This window comes from Physeter macrocephalus, chromosome 11, assembly GCF_002837175.3.
Source record: "Physeter macrocephalus isolate SW-GA chromosome 11, ASM283717v5, whole genome shotgun sequence".
Classification (NCBI taxonomy): Eukaryota; Metazoa; Chordata; class Mammalia; order Artiodactyla; family Physeteridae; genus Physeter; species Physeter macrocephalus.
This window is the reverse complement of record NC_041224.1, coordinates 39,913,974-39,932,684: the sequence shown is the minus strand read 5'-3', so window position 1 is coordinate 39,932,684 and position 18,711 is coordinate 39,913,974. Positions and strand designations below refer to the sequence as shown.

Genomic DNA, 18,711 nt, shown 5'->3' with positions numbered 1-18,711 from the left:
ATGAGAGAGAAGAGAATGGGTCCCACAAGTGACAGTGGAACAAGCAGTTACTTCCTACCCTTGGTCTCTGAGGAGCCGGGACAGCTCAGAAGGCAACTGGCGCCCATCCCTCCGGAACTCGGTGGTCGTTCTGAAATGAGACATCTCATAAAACGGTGACTTCAAGGCTGGCACACCAGGCTCCAGCTCTCCGTGGCCCTTGGGAGAGGTGAGGCCCATGCTGTCCCCAGAGAAGGGGGATTTCGGGCAGCTCCAAGCCAGAGCCTGGCTGGGGAGACCTCCCCGGGGAACCGGGTCCTCCTTGGATACCATCCCAATACCCAGTACCCCTCCCCCCCACATGTGGTCTCTCTACTCCTAATGAGGTGGCCGGGCATTGGGTGGTGTGGGAATGAAGCTGGTGGGGTGTTCACGAAACAATCTTCACAGTACTTTTGGCTCTGAATGGCCTGGAGAAGACCCCTGGGTCCACGTAAAGACATAATCACATACGGCTCCCGCTCTTTCAGAGTTACGTAGGGAAAGAGTGCTCTTTTACTGCTGATGCTGAAAGAAAATTTCCTATCTGTTTGACACAATGATATCTGCAAATATTTAATAAGAGTAAAAGATAATAGTAATGATGATCATAATAAAAAAAATAGCTAGGGACTTCCCTGGCGGTCCAGTGGTTAGGACTCCGCGCTTCCATTGCGGGGCGGGGGAGGGCGTGGGTTTGATCCCTGGTCGGGGAACTGACATCCCGCATGCTGTGCGGCGCGGCCAAGAAATAAATAAATACCTAAATAAAATGGGCCAAGTATCTAAGCAGACATTTCTCAAAAAAAAAAAAATTAGCTAAAATATATTGGGCAATTATATATAACAGGCATTGTGTTAACACTTGGTATTTATGGCAGTAGTCCTATGAGGTATGTATGCTCTGTTAGTGTTCCCTTTTCACGTGGGAGGAAACCAAGGACTCAAGTAGCTCACACAAACTCCAAAGCTGCTGAGTGGTACAGCTGTAGAATCCACCTCCCTTGGTCCCTTACGTCCCCATGTAAGCAAATGGGGCCAAGATGGTGAAGGGACTTGCCCAGGGTCATGCTGCCATCAGGGGCAGAATGAACACTGGAATCCAGGTCTCTCGACTTTGAGCCCTACGCTCATTCCAAGTTGACCTTCAAAGTTAAAAACAATCTTTCGCAGAACTGGAGTCAGCATGGATTTCTGGGGAAGCTCCACGTGAGCCTCGGTCCGCCCCCTGGGTTTCAGCAGCTGTAACAGATTTCCCGCTAACAAAACCAGTCTGCAGTGGGGGCGCCTGGGGGACGGGGAGCAGATCTGGGAGGGCCTCTGGTGCCAGTACTAAGAGCCCTCAGGCACACACCCACACCTCTTCTCATAGATAAGGAGCCTCAGGCCCAGAAGGCAACAGTCACTCAGCAAGTTAGAAGCAGAGCCACGTGACCCCCTGTCCACAGCTCCTTGTTCCGTGACTCAGGGGGGTCCAGCGTGAGAGGCAGCGAAGAATCAGGGCGATTGCATGTGACAGCTGCAGGCCATTCATGATGTTCACAGGAAAACCCAAGTGACCCCCCACTAGAGGCTGGCTTTGCTCCCCAATCCATGATGAAGAAAATCTCAAAATTCTGAATAAAGGTAGGAGCTGACAGGTCCAGGATTAGGGTGAGGTGAGTAAGGCAGAGTTGTGCACCTGGAAAGTCGGACTCTGTTTTACAACTTGATATTTTGTTCATTGTGGGCTTTTTGAATTAATTTCGAGTTTTAAAAATATTGCACTGCGACAGTATGTATCTTGATTACTGAATGTTTCGGTGCCGCCTTCAGTTCTGCACCCAGGGCAGTGCCTCACTTGCCTCACCCTAGCCCCGGCTCTGCGAAGCTGAACCAAGCCCAGGGCTGGGTCACGTACAAGGACCCAGTAAAACAGGGGGATTAAGGGGATGTCTGAGCCAAGGAGAACAGGCAGAAAAAGCAAAGTGGAGTCCTTAACAGGCTTGCCTGCCTCCCAAAAGGGCCTGGGGTTGTGGCCTGGAAGAAACCGACATGGCCTAGAAGGTGCTCAGAAGCCTTTGGGGGGCCTGGCCGGACACCCGCCACTGGAGCGAAGGCTGAGAGGCAGACGCACACCGCACCTTTGAAGATCCTGTTAACAGTCAGAGGCTTGTCCCCTTGCAGGGAGCCCTTCCCTCCTTCCAGACTGAAGCCCAGGCCTGCAGAGGTCTTCTCCAGGGTCACTGTGCAGACTGTGGCCTCTGCTGCTGAGAAAACACAGGGGGACTGTTAGGGATGCTCTCAGGTGAGCCTGGCTGATGCTCCCGGCAAACTTGTGCATGTGTACGGATAAACCCAGGCATGCGTGCCGGGCGGCGTACAAGGCAGGCCACGTGTTCTGGGGGCCACAAATGACTGCGCAGCCCTGCCGGCATGGGCCTCACCTGTGCAAAGTTGATGTGGCCCACGGGGCTTCCACCATGTGGGGAGAACTTACAGGAATCTATGGAAACGTCACCGGCCACAGAGGCTGAGGCTGCAGAATCTGTGGAAGAGTTGAGGTCGGGCGTGGTCTCCACACTTGGCTTCCTTGTGACAATCACGGCTTGCCTGGGATCCCGAGCTTGGCGAAGGATGGCCAGAGCATCATTGTGTGTGGCCCCTTTGAGAGACTTGCCGTTGATGGAGAGAACCTCGTTGCCCTTCTGAATAGTCCCTTCCTGGGAGGCCAACCCGTTGGGGAACACCCTGTGAACCTGAGCAAACCAAAGGAAGTCAGGAGCCAGGAATCACCATATCGGATCTGGATTCTTGCTGCAGGAGGATCTGAACCAGTTAGTCAAACCCAGCAGATCCTTAGGCCAAAAAAAATAAGACGAAATGTGTCCAGATTAGGGCTGCTAGCCAGCATTCCCTCCTCGACCCAGACCAGAGATCATTAGCAAAAATGGCCAGATTGGCCCTCAGAATCCTTCCCAACACAATGTCCGAGACTATATCACTACAATCTTAACTAACATCCAGTTAAAATCTTTTGCCTTCTGTGCTCTACATCAGCATTTCCCAGAGTAATTTTCTTCAAGCACTGATTCTGTGCCATATTGATAGGTATTGTGTAAGAAAAGTTTCTGAAATCTAAGAACATTAAGAACATTGGATAAAACACAAGCTCTGAAAATGCCTACAGTTTAAAAAAAATACTAGAGACTCTACAGTGCTATTTGGCATGATAATTCTCTGAGAACAGGCCGTATAATACAGTGATCCCCATAAGTTTGAGCAAAAAGTTTCAAAGAAATTCTCAGGCCCCATCTTCTGCAGAATGCAGAATTCCTATCCTAGGAAGTCTAGACATTTTTTAAACTCCTACCCTAGAAATTCTGATCCTTTAACTCCAGTTCAAAGGGACCATCGCCCACCCCCATTCCCTTTCTGAAAAATAGGTGGGATTAAAAAAATCTCATGTCTTTGCCTCAGCCTTTTTAATGATGTAAATTCTAATGCGCTTAATTAAGAGGATTGAATGACAGCATGGGTGGGCTATCACTAAACTGTGCTACGTGTGGTTTTGCTGTTAGCATCTGAACAAGGTTCTTTGTTTCTCTAAACTGTTTCAGTGTTAGAAACAGTCTGTCATGGGGTCAGATGTGGTCAGAATCCCTTGGTTATAAGACCCAAGTAGGAAGCAGAGTCTCTGCTCTGCATCTCAGTCTGAGGCATACATGCCACCAATCCCCCATCCTGCGGTATGGGGAAGATGGCTTGAACATGCCAGTGAGAGCCCAGCTTGCTCGTGCTCATGGACGGCGCTCAACGTTAGTTCTCTTTTAATGAATCTGGAAAGGAAGGGAAGCGCTCAAACACGGAAGGAGAAAGGGGAAGTCTGGTGCGTATGATCAGCTGGCGTGTATTGCTCCTGGGTTTTGAGGCAGTGTCTCAGGGATGGCGAGCAAATGGGGTGCAGAGAAGTCCCGACTCAAGGAAAGGTCCACAGATCCAAAGTACGCTTCCCACAGGCAAGCTCTCTTTCCTTCTCTTCAAATAGAAAGCAAACTGCACCATCAGGAACGGCTTTAAGATGCTCTGCTACGTGCTTAGTGTCAGAAATAGGTCCTCATTGGTTTTACGTGCTTTTATGCGGTAGAGAGCTTTGCTTACAAAGAAGGAAGTTGCTGCTCACACACAGCTGACTCTGAAGTGACCAATAGGAATGGGCCAAGTTACCACTGCCAGAGGGTGTGGTGTGTTATACGCTGGCTGCTCCTGGGAGCTGGAGGGTTTGTCTTCAGCTGAGCGAGGGAGTTCAGATGAGTCCACACGAAGGGTATGCTGAGACAACACAGCCATGGGGGTGACACCAGCGCACTCAGCTTTGGAGAGGTGGAGCAGCCATGTCACAGCTGGGTCCATGAAGACGGGATGACCAGAAACCATCTGGGTCAGGTGCAGGTAGCCTAAATAGTGGGTAGAGGGCAGCAGCCGATGCTGATCACACTGTGTGGACCAAGAAAACAGGGTCCACAGGGAAAGATGCAGATGATCCACGATCGCTGCCCTCCCCAGTCTGACCCCGGGCTCTAGTCGGTCCTGAGAGAACGGGGTGGGGCTCGACCGTGAGATCTGAAGCCTCATGTACATCCTGGGTTGCGCTGTGCAGTTCCTGATCTTTCCAGCTGGGCCCCATTGCCCTCAACCAACCATCAGATCTGCTTCGCAATCGTCCATGTTAACATCCCCAATCTCCCAGGGGGCAAACCCAGGAAAACAGCCTCCCGTGCAGGACCTACCTTCCCAAGGGCTCTTTCTGTCCAGGTGAGGCCTCTTTCCATCTAGGTGTGCTATGCTACATATCACAGCCAGGTCTTCAATGCTGGCTGTAAAGCTTCTTGGAAAGGATCTTAAGCTCCTGCCCTAACCTCACACCCAGTGGCCTGGGGTCATGCATTCCTCTGATCTCTCCTAGTAAATGCTCCCCCGTCCCAGGGCCATCACCTCTGGCTCTGACGCGCCCCCATGGCTGGGCCACTCACCGTGATCGCCTTGTTTTCTAGATCTGCTCCTCCTGCCAAGCTGAACCCAAGGCCAGCCCCTTCCTCCTTGTGCAAGATGGTCACATGGATGTTGTCTAATTGCTGCAGAAGGAAATATATATATTTAAAAACATTTTATTGCAACAGCGTGAACAGTTTAACAAGTGTTCCAACATCAGGCTGATTCGTTCTCAAACCCCAGCTTGGCCACGCTCCCAGGTATGTCAGGCCCATTTCATCATTTGTAAAGAGAAGACTGTATTTTCTGGAGTCACGGGAAGCTCAGAAGAAAAAAAAAAAAATTGTGCATAAGGCAACCAATAGAGTTCTTTTCCTCTCCTATTGACGCAATCCACATCCACATTTGTATGGAGACAGGGCTGAGTGCTACGAAGTCAGCTGGAAATCCCAGCGTGTGAGATAACACAGCTCTGGCGCTTTGGCGTGGGACAAGATGAGGTCAGCCTGTGGGACTTTGGGTCAGCAAAGCTGGGGGTAGCACTGTTTGGCCGAAGTTGGCTGCTCCATCTTCACACCTGCTGTTCCATGTGGCACAGCAGCTGCATTAAGGAGCCCAGCTGACTCCTTGCCCTAGAACACACATGCACGCATGTGCGCGTGCACACACACACACGCGCGCGCGCGCGCGCGTGCGCGCGCACGCCCACCCAGGCAGACACAGTACTTCCTGGCCTGCACCTGGGCTCAGCTGGAGCCAGAACAATCGCTCTGCAGTGTCTAAAGTCAGAGACCCTCATTCCGGTCTCGATGGTGGAGGCATCTCAAACTCAACTGCATACAGGACCCAGGCAGATCACTTAAAAGAGCAAAATGGGCAGATGTGAGTGACAGGAACTGCAGAGAACTGAGAGCACATCTGCTTAAGAGGACCCACGGCTACATAGGAATGCAGACCCAGTGCTACAAGATCATTCGTTCCTTTTATAAAAAGAGAGCAGCCAGAAATCGAGGTTTTGTTTCAGGTTTGATAGTATTTAGAATATAATACTTTTTTAAAAAGCACCACGCAGACCACATAAAATATACCTGCAGGCTCTTGGGCCACCAGTTTGTGCCTTAGCGCAAGGGAATAATCTTATGTCAAAGAATTCGCTTGCTCTGGCACCACCAGAGCATCTGCTGAGCAGCTGGCTCTATGATCATTTGATCTGGAGTCCCCAAGACCCAGGAAGGATGAAGGGATGAATGGACCTCACTGTCCCGCCTCTACGCCAGCACTGGCCCAAATCTCCCAGCTTTTACCCAAGTGTCAGCTTACTTGCCCTATAAGAGCCCTTCGTCAAATTGGAAAGCAAATACCGTCCCAGGAACACCCCAGGCAGGACCGCTCTTTGTATTTTACGCAACAATTTTGCCTCTGTTATTTCATTTGAATTAGGCCCTGGGGATGATGGTCCCAGTGCACAGGTAATGAATGAGAGCCCCAGAGGATGAATCCCGGCCCAGGACATCTTGTCAGACTCACCCATACCGTGGATCTAGGGAACACCAGCTATGGTTCCTCCATATCCTCTCATCCCAGTCTGGATGATTCCAGCACAAAAAGCCTGCATGGACTAAGGCAGCCCAGGCAGATGCAAGGCCCAGGAGCCCGTGCTCATCTGAGCTGAATGGGCCTCAGCTCTGCCTGACCACTTCCTCTCCATGCGCCCTTGGGTCGTGCTCAGAAGGCATAGGGGAAATGGGACTTTCCGAATGACTTGACTGAAGTGTGGGAACCCTTACGAGCCCTGGGATCAGTCACCTCTCGGTGTGCAGGGCAAGTCTTCAGGCAAGAGATCAGAACTTGCAATGGATGGCTCACTCCCACGCAGCATCTCCCTGGAGACGCACGCTGGGCAGGCAGCCCGTGGGACGTGGAAAGAGCACGGAACGTGGAGATAGAAAACCTAGGCTCTGCGACCTTGAACCTCGCCTTTCTCATTTATTAAAGGGTCAAAAAGATACAATAAGTCTATGATTGAAAGCACTTCAGGAGCTACAAAGCTCCCTACACCGGGAGGTCTTACTGTGGTCCAGTGATACGCCGCCCCTCTGCCCTGGGCAGGATACAACCCGAGTCTGGTGTCAGCCCCTGGGAACTCCCTTCTCGATCTCAAGGAGCCCAGGGCAGCGTGCGCTGCTTCCCCTCCGGCCCACCGGAGGTGACCACACTGCTCGCAGCAAGGCCTTCATCTCTGTAAGTGCTTATAAAAGAAACCTACCTTTAATGTTGCTTCATCCAGAACCTTCACTTCCTCTATGAGCTTCTTTAATTCCTCGGAGCTCAGCAGGGAGATAACTGATTGACCAGACTGAGGAGTGCAGTGTTCCGAGTCGTTGGCTTCCGTGGGCTCACCGAGACCCTCTGTGTATTCTCTCAGCTCTGAAAGGCTTTCATAGGGAGGACCCGCACACAGTATGAATCATGATATTAATAAGAGCTAACATCCTTGGCATAATTACTCTATTCCGAGACGGTGCTAATGTTCATTCTATTATTTGGTGCAACAAATGCACAAATAGATACCAGCATCCCTCCACTATAGAGATGAGGAAATTGGGGCTTAGGGAGGGGAAATAACTTGTCTATGGTCATGTGGTTATGAAAGGCCGAGATCTGAGATTCGAAATCACATGTCATGGTGTGTCTGACTCCAACGTCTGTGTTCAGAACCTCAACACCTCACCCCAGAGTATAACTGATGCTTTGGACAAATCTGCACCTAGATGGCCACCAAGACTGATGTCCCTTCACACACACACTCACCTTGGCCTCCTTCACAGATGTTGTCAGCACCTGCCTATCCTACCGTAGCACCTAATCACTACAAATGGTGCCCACTTAGCTGGCAGCTGGCCTTCCTTTTTCTTTTGAACTCATTTTGGGTACCTGTAGCTGTTTTTTGCAATGACACTTCATATTTTGCATGGAACTGTGGTTTGGGTGATAGGGATTATTCCTTCCTCTGATTGACAGATCTTTACTGCTAAAAGGTGGAGGGGGGTCCCACAGCAGTAAATTCTAATGGTGAGCCTTGCAGTCCCAGAAGAAGAACAGACTCTCAGCCAGAAAGAGCAAGCTCCTGGGAAGCCTAAATATTAAAAGCTACGATTCTACCACTGACCAACTCTAATGCTTGAGTTGGTCTGGCTCTTCAGCCCCTGATCCGGGTGTGTCTTGGTGCAGGGGTCCCCACCCCCCCGGGCTGCACAGCAGGAGGTGAGCGGCGGGCGAGCCAGCGAAGCTTCACCTGCCGCTCCCCATCACTCCCCATTGATGGCATTACCGCCTGAACCTCCCCCTCCCCCCGGGTCCGTGGAAAAATTGTCTTGCGTGGAACCGGTCCCCGGTGCCAAAATGGTTGGGGACCGCTGTTTTGGAGGATCGCTCCTGTTCCCTCACAGTAGCTGGCACCTGATAGAACATCGCAGTAGCTGGAACCTGACGGAACATCTGGGTCAGTGAGTCTCAAACATTTCTCGGCAATATAAGAACAATACATAATACTGATCAATGCACAGCTGTTCTGATTCAAGAGGGAAGACTAAAGCCCAGCCCTGCAGCAGGAGCTCTGGGGCACTACTGGGAGCCCCCCGCGCCCCCGGTTCTGTGGAGCAGGTCTTGTCCAGCTCCTAATTTCAACTGAAGAGGAAACCGAGGGGGAGTGTGGAAGGAACCAGCTGGTGGTCAGGGCGTCAGTGGGGGAGATGGGACTGGGACTCAGGTGTCCGAACTCCCAGTCCAGGGAGCTGAACCCTTGTGCAGAGTACAGGTGGATTTCTTTGGAGAGAGGGAGGTAGCAAGAACCCCCAAGGGATCATCTCCTGGCCTCGTTCTGGTCTTCCTGAGCAATGGCCGGATACGTCCAAGGTGCATTAGTCCCAAATATGCACATGTAATTCACCAGGGGGCCAGTTCTGTCCCCCACCTCCCACCCCTCCCAAGGCTGGGTGTTGTGAAAACTCCTTAATACAGGAGGCAGAGGTGTCACACACACACACACAAACACACACATGCACGCATAAAAGAACAGGTGGAACAATCCTTTAGCAAACCTGAGCGATTTTTTACAAGACATAGAGGATTATAAGAGGAAGAAAGACAAGAAAGTTCAACACTGGGCAGAGACACTCACTTGAGCGAGAAGCCCATGTCTGAGGCAGGAGCTTCGGCAGAACTATCTGCAGCAGGATCTTCACTGGACGCCATGGGGGGCGACGCCCCTTCCTTGGAGCTGCAGGAGGTCTGGCCACAGGAGACGAAAGTCGGAAGGCACAGCAGGGACTTCATGACAGCCGATGACACCTGGTTGCTGATGGAGTAGAGTTTACTGGTCTTTTCATCCAGTGGCTTCATCTCACAGGACTGGGTCCTGCTCAGGGGGAAGCTCCGTGCCCGCTGGCTTGGTATCTTGACCCCTGGGCCTCGAGACCCCTCCATCTGCGTCGCCAAAAGCCTTGAGAGAGGGTCGGGGTCCGAGGAGAGGGTTTTCTGACCGGGCTGCTGTCCGGGGGGAGGGGACTCCGGCACCCCGGGGTCGCTGGCCTCCAGGGCTGCGAGGGAGGCTGGGGGCAGCTGCTCTGGCTCTGGCCGCTGTTGCTCCACGGCGGGGGGAGCCCCTCGCCCTGAGACACCGGGAGCCCGAGAAGCCCGTCCTCCCTCTTCCTTCCCAGGAGGTTTTGCTGCCTCCCCGGAGGAGCTGGAGGGCTGGAGGCTTAGTCTCTGGGCTCCTTTGTCAGGCCGGTGAGAAGAGCCAAAGGTTTCAAAGGAGCTGATCCTTTGCCTGATGGAAGAGGAGGCCCGTAGGGGTGGCCCGGGGCGCTCCCTGGAGGTGGGTGTCGGCTGGCTGGGGGAGGCTGCCTCTGGGGGCTGCCTTGGGGCACGATTCCTCAAATCTTTCAAGCTTTGGCGAAACCAGGCGGGCTTGGGGGCCACTGGAGGACCCTTCTTCACGGTGCTGCCGTCTGCCGACTTGTAAACTGTGGGACCGCCACTGGTGGTGTCCGGCTTGGGCACAGTCCCATCTGGGTGGCCCCGAATCCCATCTTCCTCACCCAGCGTGACAACGGGCTGCAGTGGCGTGTGGCTGTGATTCTCACTCATGATGGGGCTAAAGAGATTTTTGATGCAGTCAGAAATTCTAACCCAAGGGTCTTCGGCGGTGATGTCAAGGGTATAGTCCATCCGAGCCTGCCTCTTAAGCAGTGGGTGTTTTATTGGAGACGTTGGCGTCACTAGGGAGCAGAAAGAAGGCCAGAGCTGTGCGTTACACCCGATCGTGAGTTTTCTTCCTAAGTTCTAGTTTCAAAGATGAATAGCAAGGATGCTAGAGGAGGCGATAAGCAGAAGTGGTGGATCCCTTGTTGGGTAATGAGCTGCTACCCCAGGTGCTATCACTTGGCTAAGTGTGAAGAGGCAGGGACACAGAACCAGAGGACCAGAGGTGTGAGTTTTCTCCACAGCATCCCAGCATTTTAGAGCTAGAAGGGTTCGCATAGAATACCTAGTCTGATCTCTGACCCTGTATGATTGAGGAACCCAACATTCATGAGGGTAAGGGGTCATCTGTTGGCAGAGCCAGGGTGAGAACCCCCGTCTCCTGATTCACCACTTTCGTATTCTTTCCACTGTACTAAATCGCCTCTTAGATAACTCATTAAAACTTTAATGGCCAAAGCAATTCTCTTACCTTTTAAACTTTTAAGCCAAGGGTCACAGATTGGCAGCCGTATTTGGTTTGCAACACCGTGTCATTAAAAAGCAAAAGGGGGCGTGCACGCCTTCAGATGGGGCACACCCCAGCTCTACGCAGTTACAGCCCTCACCCTCACCAGGTCAGCATTTCACACATTAAAGCGTCCATCTGGTCCCTGAAGTCATGTGAGTTTGCTACTCTCCCTACTCAAAGAATTAACCAGCTTGCTCAGCAAAGGAGCATTCCCCCTACCTAAAGAGCTGATGATGAGAGGATTCCAGGTGGAAAGAAACTCTGTGACAACGATCCCCAAATTTGGCTGGCACATTGGAATCTGGAGGACCTAAAGAATGCTGATGTCCAGCCCTGGGTTCTGATTTAATACACCTGGGATGCAGCCTGGGCACTGGTGTTGGAGCAGCCCCACAGGTCATTCCAACCTGCTCTATCAGGCATGCCTAGTCAAGTTCAGCCCCTCACCACTGGTGGGGAGGGGAGCACATGGAAGTCTTTCTTGGGAGCCAGTCTTGAACAAGCCAGAACAGGGGAGTCTGCCCGGACTCTTTCCCAGGAACAGAGGGAGGCTGGCCCCCAAGTCCTGCATGGCCAAGAAGCCAAGTAGATGCGTGGCCCCTGGGTCACCCCAGGTCTGATCTCTCCCTGGTTAGGAGTATGCTGCTCCGGTTCCATGCTCTGGGGGATGCTTGGTATCAGAATGCAACCCAGTTTAAGGAGGGCTGATTCCTCCTGCCCCTGGTCTCAATGCCAGCCCTCAAGGTATGTAAACCATGCAGAGCACTAAGCCTTGAAGATGCCCAAGAGACCTTCTGCATCATCCCAAAGGCCAGGGTGGTTAGTACTGACTCCGGGGGCTTTACCAAGTGAGTCCAGCCCCCTCAGCCTGGTCCTGCATTTGCATATTGCTCTACTGCAGGGCCTGTCGTAAGACTCAGTAGTCAGACGTTCTACAGGAGAGCCCTCTGCAACCTGGGGTGAGGGGCTCTTGCCAGTAGAACACCAAGGCATTCCCTGGCAAGTTCCTCAATTGGGGTGACTCAGGGGAAGGACAGGGAGGAGGAGGAGCCTCCAGTGGTAGGGCCGCTGCTCTGGGTGAGATGTGCCAGCTATTTCCAATCATAATGTCCCTTAACCTCTGAGAGCCTTCCGTGTGCTTTTCACGTAGTGTTTCTTAAACAGGTCGAGTAATAACTATGTAGGTTTGTAACCTACATAGTTATTACCTTGCCACTGCTGGGAGCTCCTTGATGGCAGGAACTGGTCTTTCTTCTTTCTCTCATTCTCTTTCTTATTCATTCTCATATCTTCTCTCTCTCTCTCTCTCTCCCCACCTCCCCCCCCCCACCCCGTCTCGGTCTCTGTCTCTACCTCTATCTCTATCTCTTCCTCTCCCTCCCTCCCGAGAAGCTAGCACAGGGCCTCACGAAGCCAGCACTCAGTACACGCTTGCTGAATTGAATCACATGTTGGGCTGCTGTGTGATTTCCCGCTTGCTGATGATTGAATTGAGGCTCAGAAAAGTAAAGAAAGTTGCCCAGAATCACATTCGTGAAAGACAGAGCCAGGTTTCCTACCCTGGTCTCCCTGACCCCAAGTCTGATGCTCTTTCTAACAAAGCACTGCATATTCAGCTCATGTCTCAGCACTGCCAGGGGCACCATGTGGACACACCCCTTGCATCCACGCCCCGCCTCCCCCCCGCAGGAGGCGGTGACCACCAGCAATATGCTGTTTATTCCTCCCTCTCTGACCCCACGTTCCCAGACTTGGAAATGCTGAATGCAGCTTATTAGAATGCTGTCACCCTAGAGGGAGCAGCTACTCACTGTGGTTGGGTGGGCGTGTCCTGGACCTTTTCCCGAGGGCCCCTTTCTCCAGCTGACTGTCTGGATTGGCCCGAGTTCCCCCTGCATCCCCCGCCCCCATCACAGCATCACAGATCCAGCCAGGAGGTTCCCACCCTGGACAGCAACCCCACGGTCCTGCAGTCCCACTGCCTCAGGGGACTCCTGACCGTTCATCGGCCCAAGTCCAGCTGTCGAGTTGTGCAGAACCCTCCAATGCTCTGGGCAAACTCACGTTCTTCCCTTAGCACTGGACCTTGATCCGGAAGTTCCTTCCTCCTGGCAGGTCTCACTGAAAACCTACCTGGGCTGGCTCCTCTCCCCCCAGGCTGGCCCTCTGAGGAGGACGTCGTCTGCGGGCCGACTGCAGGTCCTGGGCTGCAGGCAGTGGCGTGTGGGCTTCTCCCTGCTGCGCCTTCCTGCGCGGGCAGCGGTGGCAGTACTTCGCTGGCTTCCTGTGGTGTAAACAGGAAGCAAGACCGTGTCAAAACGGTAGCCTCCAGCTGTGAGGAGGCAAGGCGCACTTTGATTGGGACTGGAGAGCTGACGTTGAGATGCTTTAATGAGAAGTTCAGCGGCCCTGTCTGTCAAGGGCCTTTCCTCCACTGTGGTGCCTGCATGGCTGACCCAGGGAGCCGGCACCTCCTGGAGGCCCAGAGCATCCCTGTGCTTCCCACGAGCCGGTGTCCAGAACACGGGCTCATCCTGTGGACATATGTGAAGATCCTGGGCTCTCTGTGACAGGGAAAAGAGGCTTGGGAGTGGGGACGGGGGACTGTCACTGCTTCATTTACCACTGCCTCCTGCCAAACTACCCCCCGTCCCAGGAGGGAAGAGAACCAGGCAAAGAACTGCCCTCTAGTCTTCACTACGTTAGGTTAGAACACTTGGAGGAAAATGTGGCTATCGCTTTCTACGCTGTGATTCATTATTCAGTTATTTAGAAAGCATGCCGCAAAGGATGACAGATACACAGGACCTGTGCCATCACTTCCCTTTGCAGCCCCCAGAGTGATATTATCATTCTAGGGCAGAATCGTTTTCCCCACTGAGCCTGAATGTGGACTCAGGCTCCTTCACAAACCAGCCTAGGGATGAGATGAACCAAGCACCAAGTAACCATCCAATGCTTGACTGGAGTTTGGGTTTTCATACAGCATGAAAGAGAGGCTGTCAGGGCCCAGAGGAAGAAGCCAGCACCAGTTCTGTCCCAGAGAGGTGCTGAAGGCTTCCCAAGAGAAGTGCTTTTTGTCTGGTTCTTGAGCAAAGGGTAAGAATTTTCTAGGCAGAGAAGCCGAGGAAGAGTATCCCAGAGACATAGACATACACAGTAGAAGGAATAAGCAAAATACAAACCCAGAAAAAAAAAAAAGGCAGACATCATCAAAATGATGCTGCCTAAATTTTTCTGCAAGGGAAATACTCTGCCATGCTGCTGTGGATGGCGTCTGTGTTCTGCTCATTCTAGGGTGAGGTGGAATGACGGGCTGGCTATTTGACAAGGCTGCAGGTTTCCTCCCAAAAAGAAGGAAGGAAGGAGGAACAAATGCACCCTTTGGGACTAAAAAAGACATTGAAAATGTCTGTAGCCTGAGATTTAATACCTACTTTGTCAATAAACATTCTTTAGGAATGAAAAGTCTACAGAAGTTAGAAATATGTTCACAAAGCCTTGCCCCAGCCCAAGGTCCCTAGTGTAGAACTGAGTCTAGGGGAGCATTTTGGAAACACTGAGAGGCTAACTAACTCAAAGGAATCATTGCGTTTCTTGAACTAGTCCTTCGTAAAAGCAAGGCTTGGCCATGGCGTTAGAAGCTTAAAATATTAGACTGACGGTATCTAAGACACTCATCAGCAGGAAAAAATGATATGTGGCTGAAATTTAATTTCACCCAGCTGGAACTCTGAGAGATGAGGTGACACTTGTCTGTATCCATGATTGGTTGACACTTTCATAGGCTGATGCTCCGGGTACCAAACACAGTCGTCAAAGCAACTGTGCATCTTGGAACAGACACAGATGTGTTTTGTCTTTTCATCAGCACACCTGATGTTGCACCCTCTTCATGGGAGTTGTCTTTTTTTTTTAATTAGCTCCTGAAATAAATTTGACTTTACTTGAATTTTGCTCTCAATAGTATTTCCTGGCACAGTGCTTGGTGAAAGAGGGAGAGAGAAGTGAAAGAAGGAAAGACGACAGAGATGTGGACTTACGGGAGAAAGTGATTTTTAACCACAAGTGATAGTTCAAGCTGACTTTCTAGAAGGGAGAGGACTGGTCTTCTGTGGAAGGGAATACCCTGAAGGTCATTTTGGTAGTGAAAGTTAAGTCCCCTTGAGTTACAGTAGATGAGAAAGATTTGGGGGTTGTAATAAAAGATTGAGAAGGGTCTTGGGACCCTGGAGAGAAAAGAGTGCGGGAGGCGGGGGGACAGAGAGAGAGAGAGAGAAAAAGGAAGAGGAGGAGGAGGAGGAGGAGGAGGAGGAGGTAGAGGGAGGGAGAGAAGGATGGAGAGATGTTATACACTGGGGCCAAGGAGAGAAACACCCAGTGAGAAATCCCCGGGCATCGTGGTGGAGATTTTTAAGAACGACGCACAGCAAACAGCCCCCTGTTTTTGCTGTGCTATAATCCTTTCTCTGTACCCCCAACCCCCCGGGAAAATAATGTGGTGTTGGTTGTGCTTTTGTAAAAGGCCGTAGAAGGGTCTGTGGGCCACGAGGGACACAGCAGAAGGTGGGAGGGTGCAGGCAGGAGCGACGGATGCTGAAGAGGCAGCACAGCGTGGCAAAGACAAGGGACTTCTGCTTGCAGCAGATGTCCTTCTTCCGCAGAAGAAGAAGAAGCAGCGTTGAAGCAGAAACCCTGATTCCTCCTCCAGCAGCCTCACTTGGGGAGACTCCCCTGCCCCGTATCTGGTCCAACCCGGCCAGGAGGCCCAAGGGCATCACTGGGGCAGAACTGCTCTGGCAAATCCGCTCCTTTTCTGGGTCTCCAGCGACAAAGTAAAGAGCCTGGCTTCTCAGCCTCTCTGTTCCTAATTTGCCCTCCTGGACTTACAGGTCTCAGGCTCGAAGGCAAATGAAATGTTTGCTTAGAAAGGAGGAGCAGGGGAACAGATCCACGACGTCAACTCCATCATGAATTATTAACCAGCCACATCCTGCTGGCTCTGCAAAACTGTGCTTCCTCTTCAGTAACCTGGCTTCCTCTCCCTTCTTCACTCTCACCCCTCCTACTCAACAGCTTCCTCCCTGGGGTTTCTTACTCCCGCTGAACTTTACCAACCCTCCTTTACAGATTGTGAGAGGGGATTCCCAGTTCCACCTGCTCAGAGAAGGCAGCTGTCGGGGAAGAAGTGAAAGACAGCGTAGCCTAGTGATAAAGTGACCGACTGGCAATGCGACCCTGAGCAAGTCCCTCGGTTTCCTCTAGGCAGGAAGGGCACCCTCATCCCCAGGTGGTTGTCAGACTTAACTGAGACAAAGCACAGCGCCTGCGCATAAAAATGGCCCGAGACGTAGAAGCTGCCTGGCCGTCAGCCTGCCTTCCCGTAGGGGAGTGGGATGGGAGGACATGGAGGTCTTTAGGGGTGTGATGGAAGAGCCAGTACAGCAATGAACACCATTATGTCTTAGAGTCTGTTAGGCATCCGCTTGGTTGGTTCCATCTAACCCTCATGCTAGCCCGTGGAGGGAGCCTCTAAACTTGGCCCCAATTAACAGATAAGGAAACTGAGGCTTAGAGAGCTGTGAAAACAACCCTGAATTCCAGTGTGTAACGGATGGGAACACAGAAGCCAATCAACAAGACTGGGGCTTCAGTTGAGATCTGCCGGGCTTCAAACCTCTCTTTCCGCAGTCGGTCCTAAGCTTGAGCCCAGCCTCTTCTCTCTGATGGAGGAGAATCCTCCTTGGCCCATGGCTAACGCTCTGCGAACGCTCAAGATCAACCCTGCTTGGCGCGGGAGAACGCTCAACCCATCGGACACCACTCTTACCTGGCCACAGGTGGGCAAGGTGTGTCCAGAAGGGTACAGGGAGTCCTCTCTCTCTTCTAGACTCTTCTGAGGGTCACTGTCACTTTTAAAGTATTTTCTGGGTGGAGGCTTGGGCTTGGAGGACGTAGGCTTTCTCACCAAAATCTCGAAGGATTTCTTCAGTCTCAGTGGCGGGTGGCCGCCCGGGCTCTCCTGGGGCGGCCCGGATGATGCCCCAGGAGGCACCCCTGGCTCCGGCCCCAGGGGCAGGCTGGGGCTGCGCGTGCTGACTTCCAAGTCGGAGGGCGGCTGCTCTCCGCCACTGCTGGGACTGCCCCCGGGGGACCCCGACATGTAGCTGCTGTCACTGCTGGAGCGGATCATGACCTTCGGAGCCCTGCGATGCGGGGGAGCTGAGTTCTTCTCCCGGTCCTTCTCCAAGGTCGGCCGCCCGTGCCAGCTGCTCTCCAGCCTTTTGACACCTGCATTGGAAGCACAAGGGAACCTCCACCCCTGGCCTTGCTCACAAGGTGAGCCGCGGGTGGCCCGCTGCCTGCCCGGGCTGTCCGATTCTCCTCCGAGGTCACTTTGGTTTGGAGCTCGGCAGCCTTGGGTCCGGTGCCCAGCACCAGTGACTTTAGGTTGGGAAAATCATTCAAACTCTCTGAGTCTCCATGTGATGGAGACTGAGATGCAGCCCCTAGATGGCCCTTCAAGGAAGGGCTTGATGTCCTAGCTGTGCCGAGTGCTGATAGCAGATGGCCTGTAGCTGTCAGCCCCTCCAGGGACCGCCTTGGCTATACAGAGAGCTACCTCGCCCGAGGGGCAGCCCATCTCCAAAGCCTGATGGAGATGAGGCTAGAAAGGCCCAGCCATTTCTGCCAACAGGACAACTCTGATGGGCCATTTGCGCTCCGGGGGTTGGCGGAAGCTGTCTGGTGTCATCTCAGCTCAGCTCGTCCCTCTGCTCGGCCTTGTGACTCCCCTCCCTTCTACAGGTGTGGAGCCCAGGATGCTTCTGAATAAACATCCTGCAGGCCAAACACCATGTCAGAGTCGGCTTCCGGGGGAACCCAGGCTCCCACACTCCATTTCCTCATCTGTAAAATGGAGATCCACTGGAGAGGTTGAGTTAATGGCTAAACTCAAAGCTTTCTAAGGAGACAAAGATACTGCAAATGCAAGTTCACTGTTTCCTTACCTTCCAGACTCCACTGATGCCTCTCCTTTCCAAACTTGACATTCTCCACAGCCTGGGCCACAGCTTCTCTGAGTTGCTGTTCAGAGACCTAGAAAATATCCATCACCTCCTCAAGCAAGCAGTGGAAACGCTTGCATCAGGATCTGAGTCCTGTACCAGCTCCCAAGCTGAGCCCCTGGATTCTAGTTTCTTTCCTTCACACCCACTCTACAAAGAGCCGACAAATTCCATTTCCAAAAACACCCTGGGCATCAATGGTTCCCTAGTATCTTCTAGGTAAAGTCCAAACTCTGTCAATAATAGGGTTCCCAAGACGGCCCCTCTCAACTCTCCAACCTTCTCTTCACTACTTGCTGCAAAACTAGGCAAAGTTACCATTTCAGAGTTTACCTCTGGGAGCTATTCCGTTCTTAAGGCCGTCATGACATCATCATCGTCAACATTACCAACAACGAAGACGTCATAACCATCACCCTAACCATCTTATTGTCACAGGTAGTCATCTTAGAGTAATAGTTAAAGGTATGAGTCCTGGAGGCAAACAGACTTGTGTTCAAGTCCCAACGTCCCCATTTTCTAACTGCACACACTTGCCCAGGGTACTTAACCTTCTAAACCTCAATTATTTTTCTGTAAAATGATGACAACAATAGAACCTCCTTCACAGTAAGAACAGAGGGTTTTAAGAAATATGTTGTTTGACACCAAAAGCACAGGCAACAAAAGAAAAAAAATAGATAAATTGGACAATGTAAAAAATGAAAATATTCTGTGTATCAATCAACAAAAGGCACAATCAATAGAGTGAAAAGGCAACTCAGGAAGTGGGAGAAGACATGTGCAAATCAGACTCCTGCAACTCAAAGTCAAAAGCAATCAAACAGGGCTTCCCTGGTGGCGCAGTGGTTGAGAGTCCGCCTGCCGATGCAGGGGACACGG

At 52.1% G+C, this 18,711-nt stretch overlaps 1 protein-coding gene across 3 annotated transcripts in view; it reads right to left on the bottom strand.

Annotated features, from left to right (window-relative positions):
* Positions 1–18,711, bottom strand: part of IL16 (interleukin 16) — a 112,367-nt gene that overhangs the window by 481 nt on the left and 93,175 nt on the right. Inside the window, exons 11-18 of one of the 3 annotated variants that reach the window (XM_028495027.2) lie at positions 17,773–17,860; positions 16,593–17,053; positions 12,896–13,046; positions 9,170–10,268; positions 7,256–7,424; positions 5,031–5,132; positions 2,498–2,756; positions 2,142–2,267 (exon numbers count right to left, since the gene is read on the bottom strand). In XM_028495027.2, the coding sequence (XP_028350828.1) occupies positions 2,142–2,267; positions 2,498–2,756; positions 5,031–5,132; positions 7,256–7,424; positions 9,170–10,268; positions 12,896–13,046; positions 16,593–17,053; positions 17,773–17,860 (2,455 nt within the window). Of the gene's footprint in view, positions 1–3; positions 2,268–2,497; positions 4,495–5,030; positions 5,133–7,255; positions 7,425–9,169; positions 10,269–12,895; positions 13,047–16,592; positions 17,054–17,772; positions 17,861–18,711 lie in introns of those variants that run through there. The other 2 variants (XM_007115195.4, XM_055087893.1) reach the window with 2 other exon arrangements.